Below are 14,837 nucleotides of genomic sequence, written 5' to 3'. Positions count from 1 at the left end.
AAAACCATTTACTTCCAAACTGGGCTGTGAGATTTTTTTCACCTCGTGTATGGGGAAGGAAATGAACATCACTGAGAAGTCTTGCAACAGGAAAATAATGTTATTTGCTTCTCTCTAACTTTTCTACCTTTATTTCTTTCTTTAGGTTTGCAACAATGGTAAAGGAGGATATTGTAAATGATAATGAAGATTCTGAGCCATCAGTACATGAGAGAAATGGCATGATTCCCATGCATGAGAAAAACGAGGTAATTAATTAGGATCTCAAAGTATAGTTTTAGTCAGAGGAACCCTCCTTTTCCTTTCTTTTTTTCTTCCTGCATCTGTTAAAATCCCTACATCTGAAGGGAATACAAAGAGAAATATCCTCAGTAGGAATTTCTTAGAATTAAAAAATGTTCAGTTTTTAAAAGTCTGTGGTACATTGGATTGCTGGAAATCAGTGGTTGCAATTTCAGCTTGAAGTGGAAAAAGCATCAGCGTAAGTTTTACAATCAGCTATGGAAGAGAATTAAATGGACTTATGATTGCTTCTTTGCTTTCAGATTGTGCCTATCCGCCCACTTGCTGAAAGTTGTTCATGCATCTCTTCCTTTTTTTAACAAAAATAAAAACCCCACAGTTTTAAACTTCCATGTGCGTATTTCTAGTGTTGACTTCCATGGCTTTAAAAAGACTTGCAGTAAATGCAGGTGAGAATAAAATTCTTAATATAAAAGGCACTTTAGTATAAACATATAATATTGACTGTAAAGATAGGTACCGTATGGCATATCTTTACACACATAGGTAGCTGGTGATCACAGAATCACAGGGTAAATAACCAAGTAACTCCATGCTGAAAGCTCACAAGATTTGTGTTCCAACTGTGACTCTGAGTAAAGGCTATATATATATCTAGAGAAAGAGAGAGAGAGAGATGAGACAGAAAAATAATGGGAAATGTGGAACTATTACTGGAGGAGGGCCAAACCACAGTATAGGCAAGAATTCCATGTCCATGCTATGATAATGAGCTGACATGAAGGTGAATAATCATAAGGGAAGGTAGATGATTAACTTGTCAAAAATAAGGACCCTAAAATGCAGTGAGACACATATCCAAAAATGGTCAAAAAGTGCTTTGGCTATGAATATGGATAAGTAAATGAATCAGTATAAAAGAACAGCTTCAAGGAACCATTCTTCAAGGAAATAACTCCCAGGGTAGTATTTCTCCATCTCTGCCTTGACTTACCAGCTTGAGCCTTCCAGCAATGGATCATGTGAGTAATGCTTGCACTGGCCAGCTCTTCTGTTTTTTTCATCTTTGTCTAATCACAAGTAGGTTTTGTTATTTTGGTTCAAGGCTTTGCAAGAAGTTATTTAGGAGTTGTATTAAAGACACTGTCTCACTGGAACGATGCCAATTGTTAACTGTATTGTGGAATCCAGTCTGGAAGCAGAACCCTATCAAACTGTAGAAAATATCGATAAATATTTAGCTCGTATACAAGACAAGCTGAACCTGGCCTGTTAATATTGTTTCTTCATCAAAGATGCTGATATTGATGCTGAACAGGTGCTATTCATATTGGGACAGGAGTCCTGTCGGTTGCAGATAAAAAGGCAAATGTCCCGCAGCCTCTCATATGCAGTTCTTCATGCTATGCAAAAACAAACACGTAACCAAAAATCCCAAATACGCTACAAAGCTGGACCGTTCCTACAGCGATTGTGTAGTTAATGTAGTCATCTGTAGACAGTGTGGATCTAGTGCATCACAGCTGATTTCAAGTCTTGTACACCGCTTCAAGAGTGTACAGCACCACTTCTGAGAGAGTCTCATTGTTTTCATTCAGGAGGGACCAACAGTAGATGCCAAAGGTACTGATGGGAATACACAAACAGAAGAAACTGCTCTCTTGAATCATTGTGCTCAGCAACCTCCGGAACCGACAGCAGGGTCTTCAATACCTGCAAGAACATGGAGGCAAATATTTACTTGTCCTCCTCAGGGTTTACTGGCCCGAACAGTGACAAATGGTATGTAAGAAAGACAAGAGTTTAATTAAACTGAGAAATGGCAAACGAAGTACTCATTTCTCTGGATGGGATGATATCTGTCCATTGTCCTTGAAAATATTGAAGGGAAATAGCCATGTTTTACACATCACACTTTTGTTTCAATGTTTTAGCAGAAAAAAAATGAGGTGAAACAAAGATTTGAATGTATAGTCTTTGTTCCTCCACCCTCTCTTCTGTGTTTAACATGGTAGGTATGTTTTTGCATTGCAAATTGTTTTCATCAGAAGAAAGACCTCCTAATTCTTGTCTTGATAGTTCGTTTTGGTGTGAGAGCGTTAAGATTATTATAAACACAGTGGCATTTTTGGCACACTGGATGGCTTTTTGTTGAATTAAGGCAACAAATATGAGGCTTTGCAGTGATACCTTCTTTTGTTTCTTAATACCCCAGGCTTGCAAAGCCAAGAATCCTAACTACAAGGCAAACTGACCCATTCTGTTTAAGATTTGCCCTGCACTGAAGGCTCACAGAAGAGAATGCCTGGCTAAACAGTTATTTCAGACTTTTCCTAACAAAAGACGCTTCCTGTGGCTTTGATTGCTTCCACAGCCTCCGTTCGCTCTCACTTGGGATTCTTAGGCTTTTATGTTTGGAAATCTACTGGTCTGCCCTTTGCCACCCGTCACCCTCAAAAAAGATCAAGAAAAATCCAGTCTGAAATGCAATACATTTTCTTATGATTATGAGAAGGGGGATTTATTCAACACATTTTTTCGTGTCCTTCAGTCTTCTGCTTTTATATCTGCGTATGCCTGTTGTTGTTGGATAACTGTAGGGACAGATTTGGGAACCTGGAAAGTGCACAGTATTTTCACATATTTTGTAATATTTTCACTTAACATTCTCATCAGATTTTTCAGGATTTTTTTTTTTCCTGTGTATTATCCCTCTTTGATTGCTGTATCAAGGGAAGTATCTGTACTACTTTAGGCTGTCCAGAGACACGACCTTCTTCAGATTTTTTTTTTTTTTTTTCCCCCCAGGGATAGCAATGCACATCCAGCCAAAAAATTATGCTTAAATTCTTTTAAAAATTAGACTGGAGCTGCAGTCATTAGCTCAAAGATATGCCAGGCTGTACAGCAGCAGGTTCTTACTGAAGTTCTGAAGTAGCTGAAGGAAGATGAGCAAATGCAAGATAAGGTAGTGAAAGTCTTTAAGTTTGGGGCCTGTTAAGTGCTTTCCACAGTGGCCTGAGGCTCACTCAGTACTTGTTGGTCCCTAATGATGTTCCTGTTATCATTTTTTAAAGTATCTTAGCATCTATAAAATCAGAACATCAGTTTAGGGAGCACCAAAGACTAAGCACATTGTTATGATTAAATTAATTTTCAAGGTAAGTGATTTTATTTCTGAAAGTCATGGTACCTTTTTCCTTAGTAGAAAACCAAACGTGATCTGATAGCAAACAAAGTTGTCCCTGAGAGATGATTAAATATGAATATTTCTTGTTTTGTTCCAGTTGCAATCATGGTCCTGGTTTGGGCTGTGGTTTGGTCCATCACTGGGACTGAGTGTCTCCCAGGTGGAAACCTGTTTGGAATTCTGTTTCTTTATTTTTTTGCTGTCATTGGAGGTAAAATTTTTGGATTCATTAAAATACGAACACTGCCCCCCCTCCCTGCTCTTCTGGGTAAGATATCCTTCCTTCTTTTCTTCCTGCATATTTGTGTTGTTTAAACTGTCAAGTAATGGCTGCATGCTAGATGTGTTTTGATTGGGAACAAACAAACTGTGTGTCACACTCAAAATCTGTAGCTTTTCCAAGTGACTCTTACCTGGTCCTCTCCAAGAAGGTGCAAAATTCCCCAAACTGGCTCAAGTGAAATAGCCTGTAGGCTACTGAGGCTCTCCTCTTAATTCTTTGTGGGCCAGAGAACTGTATACTTACAGATTCAAAGTTTATTGTCCTTCAGTCCCCTCTGTCACGGGTACTTAAAACTTGGTTTTAATATCACTAAACAGGAGTCTTAATCTGGACCTCCTGTTACAGCAGAATAATTAATTCATAAGGAAATTATTGCTGAGCTGTTTCACATGTATCTCGCACAATGAAAATGTTTTCTAAAGAAAACACTACAGGAATTCCCTACTACTGGTAATCGAAAGCAATTTCTTTCTTCTCCTTCCTTTATCTCAAGATAACTGAAACCTGAGAAAATAAATTCACTACAAGGAATAATTCTTCTGAAGAGAGTTATTTTGAATCAATCGTAACACTGTTTTGTGTTATCAACATCTTGTTTTATTTTACATAAAAATGCAAAATAGAAATGAGAGATGAAAATGATGTTAATTTTGACATCATCAGAACCTTTTCAGACTTCTTTCCTAGAGGAGGTTTAGGTTAGATCAGTACAATATTGTGATGTCAATGAAGCTGAAAAATGAAGTTCCAGGTTCGTCTCACCAGCTGTATGCGGCCCCCTTACTATGCTTACTGCATAAATGAGGAAAGCCGTTGACAGACAGTAAAACTGCATGGCAGAGTGGGCTACAAATATCTGCCTGTAGTGCACGGATGTGACTTTGTAACCTGCATAGCTGGTGGTGTGCCTCACACAGCAGCACTGCTTACAGAACAGCTAGATAGCTTCATGTACGGCTCTGCCCAGGCAGCATGCAGGTTCTTGTTCTGCTTAATTTCACAAACGAGAAAAAATGCAAATGAGAGGGAGGGAAGTTTTGCATATAGCATGCATGCCTGCAATAATATGAACACAGAATGTAACACAGAGGGAGTCTGCCCTTTCTAAGTAAACATCCCCCTTTAAAAAAAAAAATTTTATGACCATTCGGATTCTGCTTTTTTTAATTACATCCGTATCTAAAAGTTATGTGCTGAGCATGAAACTGCTTGTCAGACAGGTAATACTGAACAATAGAAACTTAAGCATGACAGCACATGTCTGTAGAGTTGCTTAGGACAGAGTTCATTGTTCAGATCCCCAGTCTTTGAGGAAAATTGGAGAAATCTAGGAGTCAGAAGAAGAGAGAGACAATGTCTTTGAATATTCTTTTTTACACTAAAAATACAAATCTTGTACTCTTACATGTCTCTAATCCACTTGTGCTAGGTGCAGTTGAGTGTAATGTGGCTGGCTGAGCACTTAAGCACCTTATAGTGAGTCTCTGTCTGAGGAAAGGAGTGAAATTGCTACTGAAACAGTCACATAGTATATTTTAGGTACACATTGCAGAGAGGTTTCTGCAGCAGGCAACATGGAGCAGAAGAGCGAAGATGTCCTTTGAGGTGGAGTTTTTTTGTCTTAAGTAGATTTCTAGATCGGGGTAGCTCTAGTGACTTGGACCTCAAGCAAACATTGCAAAGAGCATGTGATCATTATGCTAGCCTGATATAATTGTCATGAGGTGCCACAGATTAATTATGCCACTGTTTTTTTTCCGGGAGGTGGTGGGAAGAACAATGACCGAAAGTTTAGCATGTTCCAGGACAAATCAAGTCCGCAGCCAAGGCTCACACCAAGCTGGGACCAACCTAAGCATAGCGTTTGTTTATTTTTTGTCTTTGTTGGTTTCCTGTTTCTTAACATGGCTAATATAAAATTACGCCACAAGAACGTATCTTTGAATCATCAGGACCTACAATTAATCTCTGCAGGTCTATATTTAAAGTCACCCTTTCCTGTACTTTTCTGTATCCTTCCAGAGCTACAGTTCCGACAGCTTTGCAGGAAGTCAGTTAGACAGTTTTGCTAATATTTGCAAAAGGTTGGGTCTTGCAAGTAGCTCAAACAGAGGATAAGAGCAAGTTCCTGATTCTCCCCCTCTTTTTCCCCTTTGCATAACAGTCGTATTGCCACAGCATTTTAAAATGGCTAAGTTAGTCCATGATTAGCTATTTTAGATTATATTTCCTAATGAACTCGGCATTATGGTTCCTGTGATACCTGCATTTCTTACACCTAAGAGGATTTTTAACCATTACCAACTTCTGAGATAAATACGCAATATTAAACCATCTTCCTCTTTTCATGTTAAAACAAGATAACAAGAAAAATATCTTTAAGGATGCAGAGGTGTCTTTGCTTATTGTAAGTATGACCTGCACCTGGTGAATAAAGCTGAATTCTGTTGACTTGCACTAAAGCTACGTGTCAACATCCTGCAGATTTATTCACTGGTGATCTGGTGTGTTCTGAGGCTGCTTTCATTGCTTTAAACATGTCTCTCTCTCCATGCCTCAGTCCCCATCGTTAAAACATGGCTAATAATTCAGAACATGAATTGTTTCTTTGACTCTCATAAATATATAATATGGTGTCTGTTTTTAAGAATTCTATGCAAGCTTTTAGTGCAATAAAAGCAAGTCACTTGACAGGAGCTTATTTGCTTTCATTTAAGGGATGCTACTTGCTGGTTTCCTAATCCGAAATACCCCGTTCATTAGTGACATCGTCCAGATAAACCTACGCTGGTCTGCAGCGCTGAGGAATATTGCTCTTTCAATTATCTTGACCCGAGCAGGACTCGGCCTGGATCCAAAGGTATGGCACCAGCCATTTGTGTGAGGCAAAGTATAAAACAGCCCTCAAAAAAAATTGAATAATTGGTTCTGCTAAAAATATTGAACCGTTCAGTCTTAGGGGATCTGCAAACTAGAGCATTACAGAAAGTTTAGTTTCTATTGTATAGTCATATGTTAATATTGGCAGTTGGATTTGTAGAGTAGGCAAGCAATCCAAAAAAAACCTAAAGAAAACTGATTTTATGACTATTTTCCCACTTGCCTTAAAGAAATTTCCTGAATGTTGTGAGCAGACCACCTTGAGGACATGTGCTCCATCGTGGTCTGTCAGGAAGAGTTTACGCTCCCTGACAAACTCCCTGTCAGTTTACACCGACAAACTAAAACAAGTAATGGAAGGGATCCCCAGTCCTTGAAAGAGAATGTTGCTTGTGTTGACACCGATCGAAAAAACCAACCAACCAAAAAATCCAAACCTGTGTGTCTTTTTTACTATTTCTTTTCTTTTTTTTTTTTGAATCACTGCCATTTTAATGCAAATATATTAATTGCAAAGATGAGTCCTGCTGCACTACAGAAACCATGCTTCACATCACAATAAAGCCCATAATGCTCCTGTGAACCAAAAAAATAGTCTCCACGCAGGATGAAACGTGATGTTCCATAAATTAATGAAGGCAAGGTTTTGCTTGATCAAAATCAGCTGGCTGAAATAAAGCTGTACCATATTGGCCCCTATCTGTTTAAGTTTAAGGGGCTGCTTAAAGTTTATATAAAACTGTGGTCAAGTATAGCTAGTTCAGAACAACTAAATGGATTTTTCTTAACCAAGATGAAAACTAGGGAGTTGCCAATGCTTCAGATATTTAGGAAAATAGGGTTTGGTCATTCTTGAAAAATGCCTGGTTTCCTAGATTACTATCATCCATTTTTCCAAGACAATGAAGCTTGTATGAACATGGACTGCGTGTTGTTACACACAGCTTGGATGTCCAGTTCTGTGAGATTGCTTTTCTTTCTATTCCGTGACAACTTTTTTTGCCAAAGGAACTTCATTTTTGACTAATTTTTCTCCCATGAGGCAGTCGAAACTGTCATTTGGACTCTGTATGTAGCAATGCTTTCATGCAGTTACAATCGTTCTTCATGTAATTGAAGCTGTGAAGACAAAGATGTCAGTTGCTCTGGTGATTCTCAGCCTTAATTATGCCGGGATAAACTGCGCCGGTAAAAAGTGCAACTCGTTGATTTTTTTTTTTTTTTTTTTTACATGTCAAAATTAGGGACCGGTCCTAGCAGAGTCATGTTTGTGACTAAATATTAAAGGCAGCTGTTACAAGTAAATATTCTGTTTTAGAGAAATTTTTGAATAGAAGTCGCTGAGCCAAATGGAACTTAATCTGCTCTGGATACCAAGTGAGAGACAGCTAAAGGAGATGCTTGGCTCCTTGCGCCAAGTTTATGTAGTTCTACAACTTTCCATTATTTGTTCACGGATTTTGGGATGACTTTTTGGGGGTGCTCATGCAGCTTGTGGGATTATAGCAAAATCTTTTGTGGATGGAGCAAATGACCTGAAGTAACTGTGGGTAAGTCAGCTGTTTTGAGGGTGTACTTTTCAAACGGATCCCAGCTAGTCCAGCCTCTCACAATTAGTTTGCTCTGCACAAGCAGCCAAACAGAATTCTCTGCCACTCCTTCCTGTGACATGCAGGAACCTTGTCAAACCTAGATTCAGTGGGTTTCACTGCCACACTTGGAATTTTATACCCAAATCCAGTTGTACTTGAGTCTATCTCTGGCTTAGGCCATGTAAAGCTGTCATATCCTGTACTGCAGCTCAGAGGGAATTCTTTTAATAAACCATTTCAGATCGTAAATGTGTTTCCTCTCTATAAAGCCGAGGGTACTGATACTAATGTCTGAATGTGCTTTCATATTGCAGGCTCTTAAGAAACTCAAAGCAGTCTGTTTACGGCTTTCTTTTGGACCATGCATCTCAGAAACATGCACAGCTGCTGTTCTTGCCTACTTGTTAATGCATTTGCCATGGCAATGGGGATTTATATTAGGGTAATGTGCTCTCTTTTCTCCTGTATGACAAAGGTGCCTGTTTTCATGCTACAGTTAAATGATCCAAGCACAGTCAGTTCTCTGTGCCAAGCAGAGACCTCAGTTTAATGCCAGTTAGGAAGCTGTGCTAAGCCCCTGTGGTTGTTTGCTTACCATTTATGTCTGGCTCTGTGGCTAATTTAAAGGTTACATTTTCAGGCTGTGGAGGAGTGCTTGCACCATTGCTCTGCTGTGTTTGTGATCTGGGCACTTGAAGAAGAAACAAGGATGGTGCAATCCCTGAGTCTTTAACCACAACACAGGGGGCATTTAGTGACAGAAAACGATACCACATTTTGGAGCATCTTCATGCTGGAATTCAGAATTTCCCTGTAGGGAGATGCACGTATGACAGTCTTTCTGTCACAAGTCAAGAATAAGGATATGGCCTGTTATATTCTGGAATAATATCCTTGAAGAGGAAACATTTTCCATCTAGTTCTATCTAAACTGGGGGACTTGGTCCGGACCCATATACTGGAGCAAGATGGATAAACTTCTCCTCTGCCATACACTGATTTTTATGAGAAGGAGCTGGCCTACTGAGTCATAAGCATGTCTAGACCAGGTTCCTAAATTGGACAATCAAGGCATATATCAGGGAGCATAACTGGCCTGCAGCGTAGACTCAAGTCTCAGTCTGTGGAGCCCTTTACTTTTAATACTATTGAGTTGGGCAGGAAGTAAAAGCTGATTGCAAATCTGCATAGAAATATCCCTGCTTGTACTTAGCAGGGAAAGGTAAGGAAAATACCTTATGTAAAGGTCTGTTTATTTATACTTTAAAAGAATTGGGGTCAGAACATTTTCGAGTTTTTTAGTTCAGTGCTTTCTTTTTGAGAGAGGCTGAATCTGTGTTTTCAGTTTTGTTCTAGGTGCAGTCTCCCCTGCTGTGGTGGTTCCCTCAATGCTGATTTTACAAGCTGGCGGATATGGGGTGGAGAAAGGTGTCCCAACTTTGCTAATGGCAGCTGGCAGCGTTGATGACATTCTGGCTATTACAGGCTTCAACACTTGCCTTGGGATGGCTTTCTCTTCCGGTATGCTGGTTAATCTGTATGTGGTGAAATCCAGAACAAACAGTGATATTTTGAGGAATGTGTGCTCTGTTATGACTGACTGGTTTGTGACTTAATGACATCTCCTTATAAAGTTCATGTATGGACTTGAATATTGAGAGGGAAATTGCCAATGATCAAAAGTCTTGGTGTAGCATTGTTGGCTCTGAGTTGTGGGTCACATCAGCTTTCAGAGAACACTTTTCCCTGTCTGCTCCCTCAGCTGCCAAGTCTGGTCCCTGCATGCCCAACGTAAGTTCTTTCAAATTTCCATGGGTTTGGCAATGTCCTCGCAGTGGCTCTTTCTCTGGCTTCTCTGGCATACTTTCTCGGCATGAGCTTGCACTATCCATTTGTTTCAGGGTCATAGGTTCCCTCCTGGACCCCTTTACCCCCAAGTCATTTAAAGAAGACACTGTTCTGGAATCGCACTTATAGGTCTCCAGTGTGGCTTGTGGTGCGTGAAGGGTCTGTGTATGGCCTACTGAACCTGTTTCTCTTTTGCCAAATAGGTTCTACTCTGTACAACGTGCTCCGTGGAGTGCTGGAGGTGGTTGTTGGCATAGCAGCTGGGGGGATTCTGGGAATGTTTGTTCGATATTTCCCAAGCCACGATCAGGTAAAAATCCAGTAAAAAAAACTTTCTATAAAACAGAGATTCTTTGCTAAGGGATGATATTCCTAAGTTATTCATTTCCAAGTTTCATGTGAAGCTGCTTTTGGGGAAAGCTGTGTACAGCGCTAGCAGTTTCCAGGTTGCAAAGCCTATCAAATGAGGATGTGTTTTATAGGTGATTACTTGTTCACTGCAACAATAACAATGTATGATCTCCTAGTCCTTCCTGATGCAGAGTTTGGAACCCAGCTCACCATCCTGGTCTCATTGAAGATGGTGGAAACGTCCACACATAAAGGAGAAAGGGTCTGATACCTATTTCAGGCAGTAAAATAATCATCAATTAGATTGATGTGCGACACATTTAATTCTATAAGATGTTTCCAGTAGGCCTAAGATTAAAAACAAGTAAAGCGGGCAGATCGTGGGCTTTAAGTGATTGGGCATATCATTAATGCTAATTAGAATGTGTTACTTTCAATAAAAATTGAAGTTATATAAAGTGGTAGATGAATTTACTATCAAAGGGCAATTAAGTGAACAGAAAATTGTGGAAGAAAGTAGATATGTTCTGGACTACTGAAGTCAATTTGCAAAGCAACTATTGCCCTCAGTGGGATGAAATCTTCCTCTTATTAAATAACATAAGGAGCGTGGTACAGGAGCCAAAGAGATAACCATACAAATAGCAATGGGGACCAATGGCAGAGATATGTCTGTCTGCTGTGAGATCAAATAAACTAGACTGTCCCCATCAAACATTTGTATGACTTGTCCTTAAAAACATCTAGTGGCAATGATTTCACCTCTCTTTGGATGAACTGTTCCAGTACTTGACTGTACAGGTAGAAAATCCTGTTATCACAAAGTTGAAGCAGGGCTGTTAGAATAGAGCATCAAGTTCCTTGTGATACAAAAACCCTTTTGACAATAAGATTTTGGATGGGCAGAGGAAAGAAAATATTAAATTTCCAAAATTTTAATTTCTTAGGAATTAATGTCCAAAAAAACCCCTCAACTCAACTGAATAGTTCAAGTCTCACTTGAAAGCTCTGATTCTTTTGCAATGGTTAATGGTAATTGTTATTTTCAAATCGCTATTTTCAAAATTAACAGAAGTAACCTTTTTCCTCCATTTGTAAAATAAATTTACTTTTTTGTTTGTCTCTTTCCTTGGCTGCAGGCATCTCTGGCATGGAAGAGGTCATATTTTGTACTTGGGCTGTCCATGTTCGCTGTTTTTGGTAGCATCTACTTTGGCTTCCCTGGATCAGGAGGGCTCTGCACATTAGTCTTGGCTTTTGTTGCAGGTGTGGGATGGTCTGATGAAAAGGTGAATGTTTACATAAAGAAGCATACCATACCAAAACTCCTTTGAATGTACGACTTGACGGGAGTTTGAATTTCTGTCAGGAGTGGTAATGGTGCATTTATGAAGCTTTAGGGGGTGTATGGATTAAAAAAAAAAACATTCTACATTTATTTTGGAAGTCTTTAACATTTAGCATGACAGAAGGTGACCATGTATGTGAATATATATCGATACAGAGCCTAACATACTGACAGAGAAATACTCAGCTTTTCTTAGACATCTTAAGCCATGTAAAGGAGACTTAGTTGTCAAGGCACTTGACTAGGAATCCAAACCTTTATGTCCCAGCTCTGTCAGTGTCTGTAACCTTACACAGTCACTTTATGGTAAGATTTATAAACAGGTGTCCAAAATACAGTTCTGTACGTGGCCTGAATACCCTGACGTTTTGTTCCCTGTTCGGTTTTGTTCCTCTCTCATTTTTCCCTAATCCCAGCCAGTGTATTCTGGATAAATTAGAGAGCAGGGTGCCCACAATAAATGGTGATATAAGGCCATACAAAAACCATAAAAAAGACTGCTTTTTAGTCACTTTCTCTTACCTACTAAGCCTGCTTCTCCTTACTGTTGCTGCCCCACTGCATTTCTGTACCTTGGCATGTCTCACTGCCTCTTTTGCTTGATACCATTTACACTTAATGTGTTGAGGGCATCTTTCTCTCCACAGCTGTAGCCTTGCGACATGCAGTAGGAGAAGGGGAGAAGAAGAGAAAGGAAAGGTGGTCAGGTATAGCAGAGTCCACATTATTACCCCATCTAGACCTTGACTTCAGTAAGATCTCAAGGTTTGTTAAAATAACAAAAAAGAAACCTTGGTTTCTATTTAAAGTATTACATTGTTGTCCAATTTTAAAAGAAAAACTCGTCTTGGGACTTAACTACTTAAGGACATTAAAATTGATAAAGCTCTCTGTTGAAAAGCTGCTAAACCATTTCAGAAGGACGGACCTTAAAAGAGTATATGCAGACTATAAATGCTTAGTTTAAATTCTTTTGATCAGTCAATGAAGCTTCGTGGCCTTAAGGATGTTGATTTCAAATGCCTTAGCTCTCTTTTATCGGATACAGTCAGAGACGTCTGCATGCTGTATACATATTGATGTATATCAATATACATATATACATATACATATTGATGTTACCAACTGAAATAATGCTAGCAGCTGTAAAGAGGATTTTTTTTTTTTTTGCCAAAAAAAGAAAAGAGTGAGATAACAGGGAGAAATGAGGCAAATAAAGAAAAACGGTCAGAGGTCTCTATATTTTCATCTCGTTCTCTTTAAGATTACAGAAGTTTTCGTACTGCAGCCATCTACCGTTCCATTGACTGAAGAGCAAGAGATGTTGCAGGATCAGTCCCAGAGAGACCGCCAAGGACAAGACATGTCTAGGCCCTGGATTGATTATTAAGTGACAGAGCACTGCACTTGTATTCTCCACGCACACCAGCCTGAACATTCATTTGCTATTGTAGGACTCACTTGCTGAAAAAGACATGCTGTTAGATATGCTACGTGTACCTCTTCACATAAGTGGAATATTCCTGTTTATCCTGGCAGCAGTTGTTTTAGGAAAATTGTTAGGTGTAAACACAAGGAGGAAAGATGGCTTTGCCCTCATATAGTACATCGCACTGGGAAGTTCAACACATTTTGCTAGTATGGGATTTCAGACTTGCTCAGTCTAACTTTGTTCCTGCTCACATGGAGACAGGCCTCTGAGTGCAGCACGAGTGGCATTAGGTCAGGACTACAACTTTTGAGAGTCTGGCTCTGCTCAGATACAAATGGAAGAACACGTTTAAGCATGCAGTTCCCAAAGGCTCAGAAACTTCATAGCAAAACTGTTCAAATTACGTCTTCCTAAATACTGAAAATCAACTATGCTTTATTTTCCTCCTCTTGTCTGCAAACTGCTCTGTTACTGTTGAAACATTTTTATTTCTCTTCTTGAGATAGCAAGCATTTATTTACTGGCAGAGCTAGACACACTCTGACCTTCGAAAGGTGCGTAACTGATTTTGAATCTTTTAGTATTAGGTCAAAGAAGGAGGAGCAAGTCTGGACAATCTTTATGATACATTTTCAGTTTGTCCTTTGATTAATTAAATGTTGTGTCTACTTGGCCATATTTTTGTGAATTTACAGATTATTTTTGTTTTGATTACAGAGGGAAGTAGAAAAAATTGTCGCAGTTGCGTGGAATATCTTTCAGCCTTTTCTTTTTGGTTTAATTGGAGCAGAAGTATCTGTTACATCTCTTAGGCCTGAAACTGTTGGTAAGATCATTCACTAATTATCCAGCTTTCATTACTAGCTTCCAAAGAATCTCTATAGAGAAATCTAAAGCAAAGCAGACTATGGCTGACCCAAAAAAAACCCACAAAAAAAACCAAAAAACCAACCCCACTGTAAAGCTACAGTTTTAGGAGGCTTATTCCCCTCAGGCACCTATGTACAAAAGTACTGAGAAGTGTTTGTCTTTGTTGCAGGGCTCTGTGTTGCTACATTAAGCATTGCTCTAGCTGTGCGAATCATAGCAACATTCCTGATGGTGTGTTTTGCTGGGTTTAATTTCAAGGAAAAAGTGTTTGTCTCATTGGCATGGATTCCCAAAGCCACTGTCCAGGTAAACAGTCCTACATCACTTTCATTCCAGGCTATATCTATTGTCCTTAGCAAAGCTCCTTGTAACTAGCATAGCAGTAAACACGGAGAGGATCAGGCTCAATAACAGCAGAGTGTAGTACGTGGACAGTTCATGTTCCTAACTGCGCTAGGTCTGCTTGAAAAGTGCATGGAGAGCTTACCATGTGAAGGTGTATTGCTTGTGTCCAGGTTGTACTCTTAATAATGACAGAGATTGTACATATATTATAGGAAGTTTAATTGTTTCTCAGCTATTGCAGGTTATTGTGCCTTTACATACAGATTCTGAGAACTCTCAAAACAAAGGTAAAAGTGTTTCCCTCTTACGCCACATGAAGTGTCCGCCGGGACAGTCACACCAGAGGCTCAGAATGGGTTTTCAGTCTGTGGTCATTTTAGTAAGGGGTAGTCTGACAGCCATATTGCTAGAGAAGCCTCAGGCTGGCTGCATTCCTGGTCCTTTATTTCAGTGAT

The 14,837-nt window shown here is 39.4% G+C and overlaps 1 protein-coding gene across 1 annotated transcript in view; it reads left to right on the top strand.

Moving 5' to 3' along the window:
* Positions 1–14,837, top strand: part of SLC9B2 (solute carrier family 9, subfamily B (NHA2, cation proton antiporter 2), member 2) — a 20,016-nt gene continuing 5,179 nt past the window's right edge. Inside the window, exons 1-10 of the mRNA XM_009327044.1 lie at positions 1–248; positions 1,842–2,025; positions 3,531–3,701; positions 6,434–6,576; positions 8,503–8,630; positions 9,534–9,709; positions 10,240–10,346; positions 11,527–11,676; positions 13,885–13,993; positions 14,207–14,343. Coding sequence (XP_009325319.1) covers positions 156–248; positions 1,842–2,025; positions 3,531–3,701; positions 6,434–6,576; positions 8,503–8,630; positions 9,534–9,709; positions 10,240–10,346; positions 11,527–11,676; positions 13,885–13,993; positions 14,207–14,343 — 1,398 coding nt within the window. The 5' untranslated portion in view covers positions 1–155. The remainder of the gene's footprint in view (positions 249–1,841; positions 2,026–3,530; positions 3,702–6,433; positions 6,577–8,502; positions 8,631–9,533; positions 9,710–10,239; positions 10,347–11,526; positions 11,677–13,884; positions 13,994–14,206; positions 14,344–14,837) is intronic.

This window comes from Pygoscelis adeliae, unplaced genomic scaffold, assembly GCF_000699105.1.
Source record: "Pygoscelis adeliae isolate BGI_AS28 unplaced genomic scaffold, ASM69910v1 Scaffold87, whole genome shotgun sequence".
NCBI lineage: Eukaryota > Metazoa > Chordata > Aves > Sphenisciformes > Spheniscidae > Pygoscelis > Pygoscelis adeliae.
This window is presented reverse-complemented; position numbering and strand designations above follow the sequence as displayed.